Genomic DNA, 23,131 nt, shown 5'->3' on the forward strand with positions numbered 1-23,131 from the left:
TCACACTTTTTTGTTATGTATATAATTCCACATGTGTTAATTCATAGTTTTGATGCCTTCAATGTGAATCTACAATTTTCATAGTCATGAAAATAAAGAAAACTCTTTGAATGAGAAGGTGTGTCCAAACTTTTGGTCTGCACTGTATATATATATATATATATATATATATATATATATATACAGACCAGAAAGTGAACGGCACTCCTTTATTTACCCCCGCACGGGTAAATAAGGGAGTTATTATTTTTTATCATCTAAAGGAGTGCCGTTCACTTTCTGGTCTATTATTGGGGTAAGAAGTCTCTTTCCTTGAGAACGTGCACCCACATTTCTTTCATGTAGCTGGTGCCGCCATTTTTCTTCAGTATATATATACAGTACAGACCAAAAGTTTGGACACACCTTCTCAATCAAAGAGTTTTCTTTATTTTCATGACTATTCACACTGAAGGCATCAAAACTATGAATTAACTCATGTGGAATTATATACATAACAAAAAAGTGTGAAACAACTGAAAATATATCATATTCTAGGTTCTTCAAAGTAGCCACCTTTTGCTTTGATTACTGCTTTGCAAACTCTTGGCATTCTCTTCATGAGCTTCAAGAGGTAGTCACCTGAAATGGTCTTCCAACAGTCTTGAAGGAGTTCCCAGAGATGCTTAGCTTGTGTTGGCCCTTTTGCCTTTACTCTGCGGTCCAGCTCACCCCAAACCATCTCGATTGGGTTCAGGTCCGGTGACTGTGGAGGCCAGGCCATCTGGCGCAGCACCCCATCACTCTCCTTGATGGTCAAATAGCCCTTACACAGCCTGGAGGTGAGTTTGGGGTCATTGTCCTGTTGAAAAATAAATGATGGTCCAACTAAACGCAAACCGGATGGAATAGCATGCCGCTGCAAGATGCTGTGGTAGCCATGCTGGTTCAGTATGCCTTCAATTTTGAATAAATCCCCAACAGTGTCACCAGTGGCTACTTTGAAGAACCTAAAATATGACATATTTTCAGTTGTTTTTCACTTTTTTGTTATGCATATAATTCCACATGTGTTAATTCATAGTTTTGATGCCTTCAGTGTGAATCTACAATTTTCATAGTCATGAAAATAAAGAAAACTCTTTGAATGAGAAGGTGTGTCCAAACTTTTGGTCTGTACTGTATATATATATATATATATATATACACATTTTTTGCACGCATTTTGTGGCCATGTATAGGACAAGTTCTTTTGCTGAACAGACATAAGGATGCAGAAAGCACAAGGATCATCTGTTTGCTTTCTGCAGCTGTATGTCCGTTCTGCAAAACGATAGAAAATGTGCACAAAATGTGGCCTACAAACTCATTGAAAATTATGGGTCCACAAAAAAATTCAGCACACAGACCACATCTGTATTTTGCGGATCCACGGTTTGTGGACCACAAAACGGACATGTTCATGTGCACCTATGACCAAAATTGTGGTCTGCTTTTCCTACCTGGTCAGGTGACCTCTGTCCACCACATATAGGCGGGGAATGAATTGAGATTGCTGTGAATTTATATGGCTCTCTTCATTCACTTTTATAGGACATAGGGAAGGGAAACAGCTGAGCATGGCAGAAGCCTCCTCACCAAGAGAGTAGGAAGCCCTCGTTTTCAAGATGGTGGAACCTGTAGATATGCCACAAATGTTTTTAATTAGAATGCCTCTTTAATGTAGCAACCAATCTATGTGAAAAGCTATAGAATGTATGCAAACATTGTTTCTTAAACTGTAATGTACATCAACTTCCAAGTCTGCGGTGACAGGGCTGCCAGACAAGACTAGAAGATCTTTAGTCCCCTTCACTACTGGGCAAATGAGGCACCTTTTTTTGTAGGTGGAACAAATAAAAATTCATTTAAAATATCCTAAAATTAGAATGTGACAATGAATATAGTCTTAAAGATGGCTTTTGGTTACTCTGTGTAATTCTTTTCACATACTTAGATGATGAGGATCAGACTGTGATTATGAGAAATGTAGTGTGAGATCAAATGAAGTCTATAAACCTATTGACCCAGTGCCCTCAGAGACTTTTTCCAGAAAAGGAAAATTAAAATGCACAGCAATGAATATCCAGCAAAGCCATGCATGACAGGAAGGGAGAGAGCTGGCATGAGCATTGCTATTCTTGCATTAAAAAATCTTTTAGGTTTAATTAAATAGAGCATGCTAAAAAGCATTAACCCATTATAAAAAAAGAGGTTGTAGCTTGCCACTTCTTTTCATACAGGATGCAAAGAAGGCAATCTTATTGTCAAGAACAGTTTGTCACATTCACTACATTTGTAAAGTCTGAGCAGCTAATTCAATTATTTATTTTGCATTGACAAGCAAGGTGCAAGGTGCACTTTCATGATAAAGGAGATATTTAAAAGGCTCTGCATGTTGTAAATTAATAAAATAATTCATGCCATACCAATGCCCTGCCCCCTCTTGTTCCAATGCTTCATAACCTAACATCACCCTCTGTTCTCCGGTCCCTCTCGACACTTGGGACCACTCAGTCAATCACTGTCAATCACTGGCCTCGGCTATGATCTGCCTTAGCTAATGGTTTGATGAGCAGTCGTATTCTGTGTGTCAAGAGCCTTTTTAAAATTAATCTGATTTCTATATTGATTGCTACAGGAAAAAAGTATACTTTCTGTCATGCATTTCCTTAGAATATTTTCATACCTCTACCCAGGATACACACACACTGGAAAACAAGCCTAGGTCAGAATTTGTCAAGGGCCAAAAGGCAGTACACAGAGACACAAACTTAATGATAGACAAATTAGCTGATCCAAAACAAATTTCTGTTAGTTGCAACCATAGGACATCATGTGAACTAAGTAAGATGGAGTAAAATTCAATATTGCGTCTGAATAACTAAGCAAAATTGATCTTTAGCTTGAAAGTAGTAATAGCACTCAATGAAACTGACCAATCTATTTATTTTTATGTTTGGATCATTTTACAGTAAACATGTAAGTAAATCACTATGTATTACATAGTTTAAGGAAAAATTGAAAATTTTAGAATTAATGAAAAAATTCTAATTTCTCCTTCATTGTGTCATATGTGAACATGTTAGAAAACATCTTTGAACCTCTTTACTGGCATAATATTTCAGCTCACACTTATTCCTGGAAATGCATACATGTGCTTTTTCACATAATTTTTTTCATTAATACTACAAGGGCAAAAAAGCTTTCACGTTTTTCTAATGACCAGAGAGTTTTATGACCTAAAGTAAACCCTTAAATACCGCAGTAGCTTTTTTTTGGTAACTTTTTTATATTGATAAAATAAAAGTAAAACCATAAGTGGAAAATGTGATAAGTAAATAAAACCTCAAATACTTGAAATGGTTGCACAATCCACTTTAAGCCATCCCCTAATCCAGGCATCCTCAAACTGTGGCCCTCCAGCTGTTGCAAAATTACAACTCTCAGCATACCCAAACAGCCTACAGGTATCAGCCTACAGCAGGGCATTGTGGGAGTTGTAGTTTTACAACAGCTGGAGGGCCGCAGTTTGAGGATGCCTACTCTAATCATTACGAGGTGAAAAAAAAAACTTGTAATGAGGGTATCATAGTGGTCTGGGATAATGGCGAAAATGAGGAAAGAAAATAAACTCTCATTAACCTTATTCGGGCATTAGACATCATTGCTACTCCTTACAATGTCTTAGGTAGATCATTGTTTTACTCAACACAAGATTATCACAAAATAGTCTTGTTCATAGAAGATAAAGAGTTAAAATTATGGACTGTAGATTCTCCAAAGATAAATCTAACTATGTTGAAAGGATCACCAAAATGATTCTGTAAAACTGAAGAATGACACTATGTTACACCCCATCTAAACCCTGCTGATTGTGCCAAAAGACCAGTGTACTGAGAACATTAATGGTTATTGTTGTAGTTGGTACGTGTGTTATAAGTAGGGATGAGCGAACTCGAACTGTATAGTTCGGGTTTGTACCGAATTTTGGGGTGTCCGTGACACGGACCCGAACCCGGACATTTTCGTAAAAGTCCGGGTTCGGGTTCGGTGTTCGTCGCTTTCTTGGCGCTTTTGTGACGCTTTCTTGGCGCTTTTTGAAAGGCTGCAAAGCAGCCAATCAACAAGCGTCATACTACTTGCCCCAAGAGGCCATCACAGCCATGCCTACTATTGGCATGGCTGTGATTGGCCAGAGCACCATGTGACCCAGCCTCTATTTAAGCTGGAGTCACATAGCGCCGCCCGTCACTCTGCTCTGATTAGCGTAGGGAGAGGTTGCGCTGCGACAGTAGGGTGAGATTAGGCAGATTAACTCCTCCAAAGGACTTAATTATTGATCGATCTGCAGCTGTGGGTCATTGAGCTGCTGATACTCAATTGCTCACTGTTTTTAGGCTGCCCAGACCATTTGTCAGTCACTTTTTTCTGGGGTGATCGGCGGCCATTTTGTGTCTTGTGGTGCGCCAGCACAAGCTGCGACCAAGTGCATTTAACCCTCAATGGTGTGGTTGTTTTTTGGCTAAAGCCTACATCAGGGTGAAGCTGTCACACCAAGTGCATTTAACCAGCAATAGTCTGTTTATTTTTTGGCCATATACTACATCAGGGGCAAGCTGCGCCTGTCACCAAGTGCATTTAACCCTCAATGGTGTGGTTGTTTTTTGGCTAAAGCCTACATCAGGGTGAAGCTGTCACACCAAGTGCATTTAACCAGCAATAGTCTGTTTATTTTTTGGCCATATACTACATCAGGGGCAAGCTGCGCCTGTCACCAAGTGCATTTAACCCTCAATGGTGTGGTTGTTTTTTGGCTAAAGCCTACATCAGGGTGAAGCTGTCACACCAAGTACATTTAACCAGCAATAGTCTGTTTATTTTTTGGCCATATACTACATCAGGGGCAAGCTGCGCCTGTCACCAAGTGCATTTAACCCTCAGTAGTGTGGTTGGTCAAGCTATCACACCAAGTGCATTTAACCAGCAATAGTGTGGTTATTTTTTGGCCATATCCCAGTCTAATTCTGTCAGTAAATCTATACCTGTCACCCAGCGCCTAAATACTAGGCCTCAAATTTATATCCCGCTAAATCTGTCGTTACTGGTGTACTGTTCTGGCTGGGCAAGTTATTTAGTGTCCGTCAAAGCACATTTTTTGTTCTGGGTTGAAATACAATTCCCAATTTAGCAATTTCCTAATTTAGTGGTTTCTGCTGTATAAGAGCTATTTGAAATCTATCCCTAAAAGGGTATATAATATTCAAGGTGCACGTAGGGTCATTCAGAATAACTTCACACACACGCTACTGTGCATTTCCAAGTCTAATTCTGTCAGTAAATCTATACCTGTCACCCAGCGCCTAAATACTAGGCCTCAAATTTCTATCCCGCTAAATCTGTCGTTACTGGTGTACTGTTCTGGCTGGGCAAGTTATTTAGTGTCCGTCAAAGCACATTTTTTGTTCTGGGTTGAAATACAATTCCCAATTTAGCAATTTCCTAATTTAGTGGTTTCTGCTGTATCAGGCCTACTTTAAATACATCCCTAAAAGGGTATATAATATTCAAGGTGCACATAGGGTCATTCAGAATAACTTCACACACACGCTACTGTGCATTTCCAAGTCTAATTCTGTCAGTAAATCTATACCTGTCACCCAGCGCCTAAATACTAGGCCTCAAATTTATATTCAGCTGAATTTGAATACAATACATTGGGCCAAATAATATTTTTGTTGTTGTGGTGAACGATAACAATGAAGAAAACATCTAGTAAGGGACGTGGACATGGTCGTGGTGGTGTTAGTGGACCCTCTGGTGCTGGGAGAGGACGTGGCCGTTCTGCCACATCCACACGTCCTAGTGTACCAACTACCTCAGGTCCCAGTAGCCGCCAGAATTTACAGCGATGTATGGTGGGGCCCAATGCCGTTGTAAGGATGGTAAGGCCTGAGCAGGTACAGGCATTAGTCAATTGGGTGGCCGACAGTGGATCCAGCACGTTCACATTATCTCCCACCCAGTCTTCTGCAGAAAGCGCACAGATGGCGCCTGAAAACCAACCCCATCAGTCTGTCACATCACCCCCATGCATATCAGGGAAACTGTCTGAGCCTCAAGTTATGCAGCAGTCTCTTATGCTGTTTGAAGACTCTGCTGGCAGGGTTTCCCAAGGGCATCCACCTAGCCCTTCCCCAGCGGTGGAAGAAATAGAATGCACTGACGCACAACCACTTATGTTTCCTGATGATGAGGACATGGGAATACCACCTCAGCAAGTCTCTGATGATGACGAAACACAGGTGCCAACTGCTGTGTCTTTCTGCAGTGTGCAGACTGAACAGGAGGTCAGGGATAAAGACTGGGTGGAAGACGATGCAGGGAACGATGAGGTCCTAGACCCCACATGGAATGAAGGTCGTGCCACTGACTTTCACAGTTCGGAGGAAGAGGCAGTGGTGAGACCGAGCAAACAGCGTAGCAAAAGAGGGAGCAGTGGGCAAAAGCAGAACACCCGCCGCCAAGAGACTCCGCCTGCTACTGACCGCCGCCATCTTGGACCGAGCACCCCAAAGGCAGCTTCAAGGAGTTCCCTGGCATGGCACTTCTTCAAACAATGTGCTGATGACAAGACCCGAGTGGTTTGCACGCTGTGCCATCAGAGCCTGAAGCGAGGCATTAACGTTCTGAACCTTAGCACAACCTGCATGACCAGGCACCTGCATGCAAAGCATAAACTGCAGTGGAGTAAACACCTTAAAAACAAGGAAGTCGCTCAGGCTCCCCCTGCTACCTCTTCTGCTGCTGCCGCCTCGGCCTCTTCTGCTGCTGCCACCTCGGCCTCTTCCTCCGCCTCTGGAGGAACGTTGGCATTTGCCGCCCAGCAAACAGAGGATGTACCACCAACACCACCACCACCTCCGTCACCAAGCGTCTCAGCCATGTCACACGGCAGCGTTCAGCTCTCCATCTCACAAACATTTGAGAGAAAGCGTAAATTCCCACCTAGCCACCCTCGATCCCTGGCCCTGAATGCCAGCATTTCTAAACTACTGGCCTATGAAATGCTGTCATTTAGGCTGGTGGACACAGACAGCTTCAAACAGCTCATGTCGCTTGCTGTCCCACAGTATGTTGTTCCCAGCCGCCACTACTTCTCCAAGAGACCCGTGCCTTCCCTGCACAACCAAGTATCCGATAAAATCAAGTGTGCACCGCGCAACGCCATCTGTAGCAAGGTCCACCTAACCACAGATACGTGGACCAGTAAGCACGGCCAGGGACGCTATATCTCCCTAACTGCACACTGGGTAAATGTAGTGGCAGCTGGGCCCCAGGCGGAGAGCTGTTTGGCGCACGTCCTTCCGCCGCCAAGGATCGCAGGGCAACATTCTTTGCCTCCTGTTGCCACCTCCTCCTTCTCGGCTTCCTCCTCCTCTTCTTCCACCTTCTCATCCAGTCAGCCACACACCTTCACCACCAACTTCAGCACAGCCCGGGGTAAACGTCAGCAGGCCATTCTGAAACTCATATGTTTGGGGGACAGGCCCCACACCGCACAGGAGTTGTGGCGGGGTATAGAACAACAGACCGACGAGTGGTTGCTGCCGGTGAGCCTCAAGCCCGGCCTGGTGGTGTGCGATAATGGGCGAAATCTCGTTGCAGCTCTGGGACTAGCCGGTTTGACGCACATCCCTTGCCTGGCGCATGTGCTGAATTTGGTGGTGCAGAAGTTCATTCACAACTACCCCGACATGTCAGAGCTGCTGCATAAAGTGCGGGCCGTCTGTTCGCGCTTCCGGCGTTCACATCCTGCCGCTTCTCGCCTGTCTACAGCGTAACTTCGGCCTTCCCGCTCACCGCCCCATATGCGACGTGCCCACCAGGTGGAACTCCACCTTGCACATGCTGGACAGACTGTGCAAGCAGCAGCAGGCCATAGTGGAGTCTCAGCTGCAGCACGCACGGGTCAGTCGCACTGTGGAACAGCACCACTTCACCACCAATGACTGGGCCTCCATGCAAGACCTGTGTGCCCTGTTGCGCTGTTTTGAGTACTCCACCAACATGTCCAGTGGCGATGACGCCGTTATTAGCGTTACAATACCACTTCTATGTCTCCTTGAGAAAACACTTAGGGCGATGATGGAAGAGGAGGTGGCCCAGGAGGAGGAGGAGGAGGAAGAGGGGTCATTTTTAGCACTTTCAGGCCAGTCTCTTCGAAGTGACTCAGAGGGAGGTTTTTTGCAACAGCAGAGGCCAGGTACAAATGTGGCCAGCCAGGGCCCACTACTGGAGGACGAGGATGAGGAGGAGGTGGAGGAGGATGAGGATGAAGCATGGTCACAGCGGGGTGGCACCCAACGCAGCTCGGGCCCATTACTGGTGCGTGGCTGGGGGGAAAGGCAGGACGATGACGATACGCCTCCCACAGAGGACAGCTTGTCCTTACCCCTAGGCAGCCTGGCACACATGAGCGACTACATGCTGCAGTGCCTGCGCAACGACAGCAGAGTTGCCCACATTTTAACGTGTGCGGACTACTGGGTTGCCACCCTGCTGGATCCACGCTACAAAGACAATGTGCCCACCTTACTTCCTGCACTGGAGCGTGATAGGAAGATGCGCGAGTACAAGCGCACGTTGGTAGACGCGCTACTGAGAGCATTCCCAAATGTCACAGGGGAACAAGTGGAAGCCCAAGGCCAAGGCAGAGGAGGAGCAAGAGGTCGCCAAGGCAGCTGTGTCACGGCCAGCTCCTCTGAGGGCAGGGTTAGCATGGCAGAGATGTGGAAAAGTTTTGTCAACACGCCACAGCTAACTGCACCACCACCTGATACGCAACGTGTTAGCAGGAGGCAACATTTCACTAACATGGTGGAACAGTACGTGTGCACACCCCTCCATGTACTGACTGATGGTTCGACCCCATTCAACTTCTGGGTCTCTAAATTGTCCACGTGGCCAGAGCTAGCCTTTTATGCCTTGGAGGTGCTGGCCTGCCCGGCGGCCAGCGTTTTGTATGAACGTGTATTCAGCACGGCAGGGGGCGTCATTACAGACAAACGCAGCCGCCTGTCTACAGCCAATGTGGACAAGCTGACGTTCATAAAAATGAACCAGGCATGGATCCCACAGGACCTGTCCGTCCCTTGTCCAGATTAGACATTAACTACCTCCCCTTAACCATATATTATTGTACTCCAGGGCACTTCCTCATTCAATCCTATTTTTATTTTCATTTTACCATTAAATTGCGAGGCTACCCAAAGTTGAATGAACCTCTCCTCTGTCTGGGTGCCGGGGCCTAAATATATGCCAATGGACTGTTCCAATGTTGGGTGACGTGAAGCCTGATTCTCTGCTATGACATGCAGACTAATTCTCTGCTGACATGAAGCCAGATCCTCTGTTACGGGACCTCTCTCCTCTGCCTGGGTGCTGGGCCTAAATATCTGACAATGGACTGTTTCATTGGTGGCTGACGTGAAGCCTGATTTTCTGCTATGACATGCAGACTAATTCTCTGCTGACATGAAGCCAGATCCTCTGTTACGGGACTTCTCTCCTCTGCCTGGGTGCTGGGCCTAAATTTATGAAAATGGACTGTTGCATTGGTGGCTGACGTGAAGCCTGATTTTCTGCTATGACATGCAGACTAATTCTCTGCTGACATGAAGCCAGATCCTCTGTTACGGGACCTCTCTCCTCTGCCTGGGTGCTGGGCCTAAATATCTGACAATGGACTGTTGCATTGGTGGCTGACGTGAAGCCTGATTTTCTGCTATGATATGAAGACTGATTCTCTGCTGACATGAAGCCAGATTGTCTGTTACGGGACCTCTCTCCTCTGCCTGGGTGCTGGGCCTAAATATCTGACAATGGACTGTTGCATTGGTGGCTGACGTGAAGCCTAATTCTCTGCTATGACATAAAGACTGATTCTCTGCTGACATGAAGCCAGATCCTCTGTTACGGGACCTCTCTCCTCTGCCTGGGTGCTGGGCCTAAATTTATGAAAATGGACTGTTGCAGTGGTGGGTGACGTGAAGCCTGATTCTCTGCTATGACATGAAGCCAGATTCTCTGTTACGGGACCTCTCTCCTCTGCCTGGGTGCTGGGCCTAAATATCTGACAATAGACTGTTTCATTGGTGGCTGACGTGAAGCCTGATTCTCTGCTATGACATGAAGACTGATTCTCTGCTGACATGAAGCCAGATTCTCTGTTACGGGACCTTTCTCCTCTGCCTGGGTGCTGGGGCCTAAATATCTGAGAATGGACTGTTCCAGTGGTGGGTGACGTGAAGCCAGATTCTCTGCTATGGGACCTCTCTCCAATTGATTTTGGTTAATTTTTATTTATTAAATTTTTATTTTAATTCATTTCCCTATCCACATTTGTTTGCAGGGGATTTACCTACATGTTGCTGCCTTTTGCAGCCCTCTAGCCCTTTCCTGGGCTGTTTTACAGCCTTTTTAGTGCCAAAAAGTTCTGGTCCCTATTGACTTCAATGGGGTTCGGGTTCGGGACGAAGTTCGGATCGGGTTCGGATCCCGAACCCGAACATTTTCGGGAAGTTCGGCCGAACTTCTCGAACCTGAACATCCAGGTGTCCGCTCAACTCTAGTTATAAGCACTCTCTGCAGAGGAAATTGCACTAAAGTGACATGATTGTGATACGTATTGTACAGCAGAGTGTTTGTAACACGGAACTGAAATGTATATGTGACAAGCAAGAAATTCCCAAAACAAACTGCCCCATCACCAACTTAAAACCAGTAATTGACAGTCATGGCATACTGAGGGTTGGTGGTACTGGTCACCTAAATAGGATCAAGATGGAGAATTTAGAAAACAATCCACTCATTATTCCCAGCTATCACCATGGTGCCACACTAATAATGAGACATTGTCATGAAAGGGTGAAACACCAAGGCAGAGATTTTACTGAGGATGCTTTCAGAGCTACAGGAGAGTAGGAGCAAAAATATAGATTGCCTACCTAATTCATCATTGTGTTCAGTGTCGCAAATCAAGGGAAAAATTGCAACAACAGCAAATATCTGATTTGCCAGGAGATATAACAAGTACTGAGACACCTTTTACTTACATCGGCCTGGATGTCTTTGGGCCATAGGCAGCTACTGTACGTAGAACCAGAGGTGGTCATGCAGGGAACAAACAATGGGCAGTATTGTTTACATGCATGAGCATACACGCTATTTACATAGAAGTGATAGAATCAATGGACACTTCTGGTTTTATCAATGCTTTAAGATGATGTCTCACCATCAGCGGACCAGTAAAGCTATTGCGATCGGACTGTTGGACAAACTTCACTGGTGCCTGTTGAGAATTACAAATTAACTCTAAGCCAGCATTACTTGGCTGACAGTGATAGCACTTTAACCTTCTTTACATCCCCCTTCCCCCACAAGCTTCTCATATAGGCAGTTCATGGGAACTGGCTTACTCATGAAGCTTTGACCACCTTGAAGTGTCCGCTATTGTCAACTCAAGGCCTCTTGTTCCTGTATCCATTAATCCAGAATTCCCTATTATTCTCACTCCAGTGACTTTTCTCACTCAGAAACTTGGAACTGTTCCTAGGCCACCAGAAGACTTTACATCTGGTAACCTATTCCTGAGAAGGTAGAAATATTTTCATTATCTGACTGTTTCTGGAGTAGATAGAAAAGGGAATATCTTACTTTTCTTTAAGGACAAAGAAAATGTCAGCATGCTAAACCAAACTTACAGGTAGATCTTGTTTTCATGAAGGACCAGAAAGTAGAAGGACATATCTCAAATATCTTTCCTAGTAAAGACAGCAAGGTTCTTAAGGGGGGAGTTACCATTGCAAAACAAGGTATCTGAGGTTGTCTTGATCTTTTCTGAGAAGAAAAGCGCTGTCAAGCCAGAAAGGAACTTCAAAGAAGTTTCCTTCAACTTAGGTTTTCATCCTTGGCTATGTACCCTGAACATTGTCTACTGGATTACAACTGGTTGTAATTTCAAGAATTGGCTTACTGCAACGTCTCCAATATGAAGATGTGCAATCTATTTGAGCAAACTAAGGACAGCTGCCTAAATTCAGAGAACCTTCATTGACTATCAGACTGACATTTCTGCTAAATGTTACATAGTTACATAGTTAATATGGTTGGAAAAAAAATAAAAAATTAATCCATTAAGTTCAACCAAGGCATATGTAGGGGCATGAATCACAGAAGGAAGTGAGACTCAGATTTATACACATTTTCATAAACATTAATGTCATTTACTTTTAGGAATTCATCTAAACCCTTTTTAAAACTGTTCACTGTCAGTCCATATAGTCAAATCCAAGGAGTCTGCTGTCCCAACTAATAGCTTCAGAATTAATTTAATTATATTCAGTGTCATATCTGTTATCCACTATACGTAGTGTACTTTGCTGCCATCTAGTGTCAATTGTTATATTTGGTTAATGAAGTTATTTATGGTTGTAATTTCACATATCATTCATCCTGTAACTCCACCTCTATTGTAAGCTCACATCCCATGTCCTGCAGTCTTTTCCTGTTTGTAAGATACGCATCATAGAGCTGGAGAGAGGATTTTCTTTTGACCTCTACAATCATTTCTCAAGGTACATTCAATAAATTACCTCACTGGAATTTTTACATAAAATTGTACCGAGTTCACTTCCATTGCTTGTACAAGTGATTGCAACTCACACTTATTAAAGACTTATCGCATGTACCTCAGCAGCAGAACAGCTCTAAGCCAGACGTAAATGCGACCTTACAGTCTTTTTGTTGTCATGCCATTTTTCCAAAACACAGTTTTTTACCATAGGTTTTTCTATAAGACTTCAAAAACACCAGGAAAGCCTATATTCAAGTTGTCAGAATTTTTTTTTTAAATTACCTCCAAAGATGCTTCTCAAAAAGGACAAAAATGCATGCCATTTTTTACATGCATTTCAAACACCAAAAAAAGTGCGTGAGAAAGAGGTCTTAGATAGGTAGTAATGAATAGTAGAGTTACCTCAGCTCAACACCATGATTCTGATATTGTGATAATTTATTGGCAGGCAAAGCTGGAAAAGCTATTATAAGTATCATGACAGACCTCCAAAGAAATTTTTTTATTTTTTTTCCTACAGCCATTCTATTTTTTTATTTATTTTAGAACTCACATATCATTTAATCTTAGTATATCAATTTATCAGTATATCAATGCATTTGCTCATTCTGAGTAATACTGAATTTCTAACCTGTAATAGCTAACAACCATTTTGCATGTGAGATTGTACAGTTGCTAACAGGGACACTTAGGGCTATCTGTGCCATCATTGTTTGCTATCAATTTTCCTAGCCCTGGAGGATTCACAGTTAAGGAAAAATGAGAATGTAATAATAGCATGTGCTAATTTACTCTTGTTTGCCATTTGACAGTGAGAAGCAAAAAGTGCTTATCTGATAAACAACATGAATCCCAACACCCCTCTCTTATTTGTTTACTCTCCAGAAATCTCACATTTCGACCTTTGAGAAGATGTGGGCATTCATGAGCAGCAAGCCATCGTCGCTCGTTAAGAGTAATGAGGAAGGCATCCAGCGAGTCCTCTCTTCCGACTATGCTCTGCTAATGGAATCAACAGCTATTGAATACATAACTCAGAGGAACTGCAATCTAACGCAGATAGGAGGACTCATAGACTCAAAGGGATATGGAATTGGGACACCCATGGGTAAGAAAAGAGCAATGATTTGACAAAGCAAGGATTTTCTGAGGTGTATGCTTCTTGTTTAATTTATAGACAGCTAAAAAGGTTACTTCCTCGAAGCAAACATCTATCTATAAAGAAATTCCTTTCACACTTGAGAAATTCTTAGACATAATAAGAATCTATGTCAGTCTGAAGCGGTTAATGTGAAAAAATATAACTAGAGCAGACACCCTCTTTAACATATTATAACAGTTTATACTTGATGGAAATTAAATATAACTTATATTCTTTATACTACTTTTTGTGGAGGTTACTTACCCTTCTAATAACATTATGCTTAATTAAAACATAGCGATTATTGTTTGCACAGGCATTTTTCACAAATAAATTAATTGTATTCACTGTCACAAATTGATTTTGTTTGGAGTATGCAAAATTTACTTGATAATATTATAGAGGGGAAATATCATACTCTGAATAAATATTCAGAACATTCTAACCATCATAGTAACGCTCATTAGCGATGATCGGGCAATGTAAATGTACCGCCAATTACTCAATGAATAAACGAAACGCTCGTTCATCGGGGAATCCAATCATTTGTGCGCATGCAAAAAATGATCCTTTACCAGCAGCAGATTGTGCCATGTAAACGAGTTCCCAAACTCTGGAGGAGATTGCTGCGAGCGATCAGCAGATTGTCGGGAAGGAACGCTTCCTTCCCAACAATCTGCTGTAATATGGTTCTGTGTCATAGATATAAGCTCATAAGGTACTATATATAGCATTTAATTTAAGATGGAGAGACACAGTGGTCAGTTCACAGAGTTTTCTATTTTTATCACAAATTCTATTAAAAAAAAATATATTGTGTTCTATGACAGTCCACATTACAGAAGCATTCTCCTAGAAAAGCATTGCTCCTAAAAAAGGATACATTTCCATGCAAAGATACCATATGGTGAGACATGAAATGCCTACAGCTCTATAATACATAACTGAAGACATTCCATCTGTTGCTATAGAGACCTCTAGCTTTGCCATGTGCTTGAGGTCCTAATGTTAAATTGTGGTGGATTGGAGATAGACCATAATTTTTGTATGTGAAAATTAAAATACTGTAGTGTTTTATAACAAAAAAAAATGTTCTGTTTTTCAAGGGTCTCCATATCGAGACAGGATCAGTATTGCTATACTACAGCTTCAAGAAGCCGATGAAATCCATAAAATGAAAGAGAGGTGGTGGAGAGCTGGAGGCTGCCCAGAGGAAAAAAATAAGGAAGCCAGTGCACTGGGCATCCAAAACATGGGAGGCATCTTTATTGTGCTGGCAGCAGGTCTGATTCTTTCTGTAGTAGTAGCAGTGGCCGAGTTTATATATAAACTGAGGAAGACAGCAGAAAGAGAGCAGGTCAGTTCTTTCATTGTAAATGGTAACTTGGGCAGGGTGACCTAAATAATGTTGCTGTGATTTTTATTTGTGTTCCTAAATTTTCCTAACATATACTATATGTAGTATATGCAAGTGCCAGAGCGTAATGTGGAGTGAGGCCCGCCCCCTAAGTCCTCTTGGCTGCTCTGCAGGTGGTGATAACCAGTCCTGCTCACATTCTAGGCCAGGTTGCTGGTGCCCATTTTAAATCATTACCAGAGAACCCATTTAAAGACTTAAAGGACCTGTCACCACAAAATGCAATGTGATTTGCAGACAGCTTTTTATAGATCATAAGGAGCTGAGCAGATAAATATATCGTTTTGTGGGAAAATAATTTTTTTATGCATTTTATATCTCTGCTGCTTCTGAGTTCCGTTGTGCATGAGTAAGGTGTTATCAGTGACTTACAGCTAGTGTTGAGCGAATGGAAGGGAAACAAATTGACTTCGATCTGAATTTCAGAAAAATTTAGATTTGTCACAAATCTGAATTTCTTCATGCTTTGTGGTAACAAATCATTTTTTTTAAATAGCAGCTGCACGTGTTGCAAAGTCAAAGCAAGAAAACTGGGAACGCTATATGATCCATAATGCCATGCAGCCATTCTCTGTGAGGTCACAGCGCTACAAAAGCCTCATCACACCCAGTCTCTGCCATTATAGTGTGAGCTGAGCATAGCGACAGACGTGTCAATCGCTAGGGACAGAGGTTAACATAGTTCATAATTGTAGAATATTGGATAGGGACTGAGCTAGGAAAGTGTAGAGAGGAGTGTTGAGCACGAATATTCGAAAAGCAAATTTTTATTGCAAATATCACCACTTTCGAGAATTCGCAAATATTTTGCTAATCACCGCTAGGGATGAGCAAACTTGTGTTTCAAGTTTGGCGTACAAGGTTTGGGTTATCTGAGAATTTTGTTATAGATTCTGCTACTTATGATCCGTGGTAGCGGAATCCATAATAGAATTTGTAGATATCCCAAACCCAAACTTTGCACACCTAACTTGTGAACAGAAGTTCGCTCAATACTACTCATCGTCTTTGTTAATCCTTGGTTCATGGATCCTTAGGAGAAGCAAATCCACTGTAGAAACAAAGTAGCTGGTCGAGCACTAGTTTCTTGAATAAAACCATAAATTGTTTATTTCAAATATTTTAAAAAAAGCCCCAAAATGGATCACAGCAAGACATCTGCCCACACCAGTCAATACTGTTTGGACTTCTACATTAATATTTAATCTGTTCTGTTATACATATACTTACTGTCCATTAGGCATACAACTAGTGATGATAACAGTCGGGTGGGAGCACATGTTGCGACCGGTCAGGGATGTGGCCATGAGACTGGTTAGGGTGACATAAGTGACAAACAGACAGTAATGGGTGAAGATGTAGTCGATCGCATGTGGGAGTCAGGTGAAGAGGGGGCATTATTATCATAATCAGTGGTTGAGGGTGGAAGCAGACCCATGAGACAGCAGCTGTTTGGCAGCATGTAGATGAGCCAGCAGGGTGGAGCAGGGGTGGGATTCAAATTTTTAACAACAGGTTCCCTACTCAGCGGTGGATACGCAGCGCGTCACGAGTCATGACACATATTTACATACACCATATATATGCAACACAGTCACGACATATTTACATACACCATATATACACTACACACAAATACACTATATATACACTACACACATACCACTCAACTTTTAAAAAGCCTTAGGCCCCCTCTTTGTTATTACTGTAATGGCCCCCTCTTTATTATTATTATAATGGCCCACTCTTTATTTTTAATGTAATGGCCCCCACTTTATTATTAATATAATGACCCCCTCTTTTTTATTAATATAATGGCCCCCTCTTTATTGATAATATAATGGCCCCCTCTTTATTATTAATATAATGGCCCCCTCTTTGTTATTACTGTAACGGCCCCCTCTTTGTTATTACTGTAACGGCCCCCTCTTTATTATTATTATAATGGCCCACTCTTTATTTTTAATGTAATGGCCCCCACTTTATTATTAATATAATGGCCCCCACTTTATTATTAATATAATGGCCCCCTCTTTATTATTAATATAATGGCCCCCACTTTATTATTAATATAATGGCCCCCTCTTTATTATTATTATAATGGCCCACTCTTTATTTTTAATGTAATGGCCCCCACTTTATTATTAATATAATGACCACCTCTTTTTTATTAATATAATGGCCCCCTCTTTATTATTAATATAATGGCCCCCTCTTTATTATTAATATAATGGCCCCCTCTTTGTTATTACTGTAACGGCCCCCTCTTTGTTATTACTGTAACGGCCCCCTCTTTATTATTATTATAATGGCCCACTCTTTATTTTTAATGTAATGGCCCCCACTTTATTATTAATATAATGGCCCCCTCTTTATTATTAATATAATGGCCCCCACTTTATTATTAATATAATGGCCCCCTCTTTATTATTAATATAATGGCCCCCTCTTTATTATTAATATAATGGCCCCCACTTTAATAACAAAGAGGGGGCCATTACATTAATAACAAAGAGGGAGCCATTACATTAATAATAAAGAGGGGGCCATTATATTAATAATAAAGAGGGGGCCATTACATAGTGGAGTACCGCTTAAAAAAGCTGCTCTTACTCTGTGGGCAAAATAGATGTGTTTCCCTGTGTGTGGCCACCTTAAATATTGTCATCAACCCCATCCATAACTCTTGTTTGGCTAAAAGAATCTAAACATTGGGTCAGGATGAGGGGAAGGTGGAGTAGGCACCTGCTTAGGAGAAATAATTAATACTTACCTCTCTCTCCTTCACAGCTTGTGGCATCCTGGTACAGGCGGTCACCAATGCCTCGCTCACTGTGCCTTCCCGCGCCGCGTCATCGCGTCATCTCGCGAGATCCGCCGCAGGAGGTCACAGTGAGGTACGTGACTAAGTCCTGCGTCGCACCTCAACTGAAGCCGCTCCCCCGGCCCCTCCTCACTTCGCCTGCCCAGCTGCCCTGCACAGTGCGCGTCACACAGGGCCTCTCCTCTCGGCTTCCGCTCCGCCCCCACCCCTATAGCTACGCCACTGGTGCAGGCGCAGCTGCAGGACCGGGTCGGGATCCCTGCTTCTCACCGGTCCTGCGAACCGCCTGTAATTTTAACAAACGGTTCGGCAGAACCGGAGAGAACCGGCTGGATCCCATGCCTGGGGTGGAGGTAGTGAAACATCTGGAGCCAAATGCACCCAGAGTATACTGTCTGCTAGTGATGGACAAACATCGGCCGGGGCGGTTCAAAAATGAGATTGCGCAAACGCGATCAAATGTTCGCGAACCGCAAGCTCGCAGCAGGCCCCATTCATTTTAATGGCAGGCGAATCTGAAAAAAACTTCAGTTCATATTTGCAGCCACCAAATACTTAGTAGAAGTGCAAAAATAGTCCCACAACATGGACATTGACATACTAGAGGGGGATCAATGGCAAAAATTCCAAAAAAACATATATGTCTTAATCAGGGGACATTTTTATGCGTCTTAGAGGGAAATTATCTTTAATGTGCCCTGTTGGAGCCTAGAAATATTTTATTTTAGGCCATGGGAGTATGGACCTTAAAAATTAGGCATTCTCCTGACATAAAAGAAATTCTGATTATGTGGCTCGAGGTACATTATGCGGTCAATGGATAAAAATTTTACTGTAGGCTACTGGACTACATGCTTCAAACATTATGCATTCAGCGTACATCAAAGAACAAGTATGTGGCTGGAGGTCTATTAGAGGCTGGAGGTAGATTACACGGTCATTGGATATCAATTTTACTGCAAGCCAGTGTACTACAGGCCCCAAAAATTATGCATTCAGTGTACATAAAATAGGAAGTAAGTATGTGGCTAGAGGTAGATTACACGGTCATTGGATATTAATTTTACAGCAGGCCAGTGTACTACAGGCCCCAAAAATTATGTATTCATTGTATATGAAAAGAACAAGTAAGTATGTGGTGGAGGTAGATTACACGGTCATTGGATATCAATTTTACAGCAGGCTAGTGGACTACAGACGTAAAAAATTATGCATTCAGCGTACATAAAAGAACAAGTAAGTATGTGGCTGGAGGTAGATTACACAGTCATTGGATATCAATTTTACAGCAGGCCAGTGGACTACAGACACCAAAAATTTTACATTTAGCGTACACAAAAGAACAAGTAAGTATGTGGTGGAGGTAGATTACACTGTCATTGGATATCAATTTTACAGCAGGCCAGTGGACTACAGACGCCAAAAATTATGCATTCAGCGTACATAAAAGAACAAGTATTTGTGGCTGGAGGTAGATTACACGGTCATTGGATATACATTTTACAGGAAGCCAGTGTACTACAGGCCCCAAAAATTATGCATTCAGCGTACAGAAAAGAACAAGTAAGTATGTGGCTGGAGGTAGATTACACGGTTATTGGATATCAATTTTACTGCAGGCCAGTGGACTACATGCCCCAAAAATTATGCATTCAGTGTACATAAAAGAACAAGTAAGTATGTGGCTGAGGTCTATTAGATGGTCAAGGGATATAAATTTTATTGAAGTCCAATATAAATACAGTTCAAATACATATGTTTAAAATAACTAAAAATATAAAATTGTATTAAAAACATGGCTAACGAAATCCCCCCTCTTGAGAAAACCCCTAATGATAATAATTGAAACACGTGGTAGTCATAGGTGTTGAATTCCTCCGAGGCCCAAAACATTAGGCATTTATCAGACAGAAAAGGCCTTTTATGCCGCTGTATTTACCTAAGACAGGGGACCATTATTTCTTCTAGGTGGCGGTGGATATTTGTGGGCTGTCATGAGGAAATTCAATTAAATGTGATCATCACATGTGTTGAATTCCTCCAAGATCCATGCCTCATTAATTTTTAGAAATGTGAGGTAGTCCACACTGTTGTGAGCCACAGGTCAAGCCTGCACACCCAGTAGTCCAAGGGTTCCTAGCTTCTCAGAGCGTCCACATCGGCCATTAACTAGATGTAGTCAGACACCTGTCGGTCTAGGCGTTCCCTGAGGCTGGATCCGGAGGGTGGCTGTTGATGGGTTGGATGCAAGAATGATCTCATATCCGAAATGATCAACACATCTTCAAACCGCCCTCTTCTTGCATGCGCTGTTGCATTGGTACCCACAACTGTTTGTGAGTAGAAATTCCTCTGCCAGCGCCAGCAAAAGTAGAATGCAGCATCTCTCGAAGCAAGCCCAGCAAGTGCTGCATTCTGACAGCCCTCTGTAATGCTGGTAACATGTCTGCCATTTTGTTTTTGTACTGGGGGTCTAAGTATGTTGCCTCCCAGTAATGGTCCTTGCCCTTTATGCCCTCTTCAAACACTGGAACATGAAGGTCCCCATTTGCACTAAACTGTAAGCAGTGAAGTGGCCTGGCTCCTGCTCATTGTCCAGGATAATGTAGTCCTCGGTCTCCTCCCCCCAGCCGGACAACACCAGGGATCCCAGAAAAGTTTTAAGCATGCTCTTCTTGCTCCTCCTCTGCCCCAGCACCATCCTCCTCTGACTCCTGTTGACTTGTCTCAGATGGAGTAGCCCCCCTGGGAATTCATCTAGCATTGCGACTTTCCTCATCTTCCTGCTCCTGCTACTCAACGGCTTGATCAATGACATGACGCAATGTCACTGATGGCGCCCTGGCTGCGACTGACAAGTTTGGTGATTTCATCAAATGGCCGCAGTAGTCTGCATGCATCACGCATGAGCAGCCACTGACGCGGTGAAAAAAAACAAGCTTTCCAGAACCTGTCCTGCCGCAGAGTTCATACAGCTAGTCGTTAACTGCATGTTTCTGCTGAAGCAGCCCATCAAGCATTTACAAGGAGGAGTTCCATCGCGTCGGGCAGTCACAAATCATACGTCTGACGGGCAGGTGGTGTTGCCGCTGAATGTCAGCAAGGCGAGCCATGGCCGTGTGAGATCTTCTAAAAAGGCCAGAGATTTTCCTGGCCTGCCACAAGACGTCCTGGACCCCGGAGTATTTGGCAATAAATCGCTGCATGACTAAGTTCAGGACGTTTGCCATACACGGCACGTGTGTCAATTTGCCCTGTTTCAGTGTGCTCAGCAGATTGGCACCATGTTCGCACACTATTTTACCAACTGTCAAATTGAGCGGGGTTAGCCACTGATCGGCCTGTGACCGCAAAACTTAAAGGAGTGCAGGATTGGTGTGGCTCTTGGCTTCCAGGCACAACAGCCGCAGCACAGCATGGCAACATTTCACCTGGCACGTCAAATAGTTTCTAGGGAGCTTGGGGGGCACAGCGGAAGAGGCGGTAGCAGTGGAAAAGAAAGAGTCAGCCGAGGAGGAGACATAGAATGGAGTAGGAGGAGGAGAAGAAGAGGCAGGCCTGCATGCAATCCGTGGCGGTAACACCAAATACACACGGGTGCCATGGGTTGCATGCTTAACGGCCATCAGAAGGTTCACCCAGTGGGCAGTAAAAGTTATGTACCTTCCCTGCCCGTGTTTACTAGACTACGTGTCTGTGGTCAGATGTATCTTGGCACCAACACTGTGCCAGAGATAAATTCACTTGCCGCTGAACGTGGCCATATAGATTTGGGATGCCCTTCTGGAAGAAATATCTTCTTCCGGGGACCTTTCATTATGGTGTGCCAATGGCCGCAAATTTTCTAAAGGCCTCTGAGTCCACCAATTTATATGGCAGTAGCTGGCGGGCTAGCAGTTCCGACAAGCCAGCGGTCAGTCGTTGGGCAAGAGGGTTATCCGGTGTCATCATCTTTTTTCGCTCAAACATTTGGGACACGGAAGCCTGCCTTTTGCCAGATGAACGCGACGAAGCACGGTGGAAGGTGGAGTAGAGGACAAATCGGAGGAGAGAGGATAATAAGAAGAGGCAGGAAGTGGAGCACCGGGAGTGTGGCATTGTGGGTTCTGATGGTGTTGATCCCACTGAGCTTGTTGATGGGAGGCCAGGTGCCTTCATAAGGTGGTCGTCCCTAGGTGAGTGTTGGGCTTACCGCGACTTTTGTGTTGACAGCAACACTATTGTCAGCAGTATACACGTTAAAAAAATCCCACACATGTGCCAGCGTCCTGGGAGCGCCAGATGTGACCGTGCATGGTGGTTTGCTCGTTCCAGATACATTAGCAGTCTGCTTTTTGCCTCCTGTGCACTGTAAGTTCTGCCTGCTTCTCCTCCTTCTTCTCCCTATCTGCTGCTCTGTCTCTCCCTCTGAACTCCACTCCTCTTCCTCTATTGTACTTCCACATCATCATGGTCAACATAACCACCACTAACATTAGAGATCTCGGAGTAGGCATCAACAGAGGGGACCAACCTCTTTGGGTTGATCTGGGTACTGTCGTCAGACTGCTGGGTGGTGGCTGTTGATACCTCCTCTTCCTGATCCGATGCCAATAATGGCTGCGCATCGGTAAGGTCTTGCAATGGATGGAAAAATTATTCCTCTGACTCGAGTAAAGGGAATATAGTAGTGGTTGTGGTGTCTTTAAAGGTGCACACAGCAGAGAGTGAAGAAGGTGCAGATAGAGAGGATGAGGAGGGTGCAGAAGCTGAGTGAACCACTCAACCAAGTCTGGTGCATCCTTTGACGTAATTGCACACACCTTCTGCAACTTCCCAATTAGGCTCCGGCCTGGTGCACTTGGCTGACTCCTACCAGCCCTGTGGATTGCCCTGCCTCTTCCTCTGCCTGTCATTTTCAAAATAACCCTGTGAAAAAGTTCCCTATAGAAGAGCAGTATTTGTTGAAGAAGGTATATTACACCCCTGCCTCAATCACTTTTTGAGGGGGCAACTGGTATATTATACCAGTTGAAATTATTTGTTCCAATAGCAATTGTCACTCTGTGTAGCTGCGGTAACGCAGAAAAACCGCAAACAAATGCTGCACTACCT

The 23,131-nt window shown here is 43.4% G+C and overlaps 1 protein-coding gene across 1 annotated transcript in view; it reads left to right on the plus strand.

Moving 5' to 3' along the window:
- Window positions 1–23,131, plus strand: part of GRIK3 (glutamate ionotropic receptor kainate type subunit 3) — a 789,973-nt gene that overhangs the window by 756,295 nt on the left and 10,547 nt on the right. The window contains exons 14-15 of the mRNA XM_044284783.1: window positions 13,541–13,763; window positions 14,903–15,153. Of these exons, the coding sequence (XP_044140718.1) occupies window positions 13,541–13,763; window positions 14,903–15,153 (474 nt within the window). The remainder of the gene's footprint in view (window positions 1–13,540; window positions 13,764–14,902; window positions 15,154–23,131) is intronic.

Source organism: Bufo gargarizans, chromosome 3 (genome assembly GCF_014858855.1).
Source record: "Bufo gargarizans isolate SCDJY-AF-19 chromosome 3, ASM1485885v1, whole genome shotgun sequence".
NCBI classification, from domain to species: domain Eukaryota; kingdom Metazoa; phylum Chordata; class Amphibia; order Anura; family Bufonidae; genus Bufo; species Bufo gargarizans.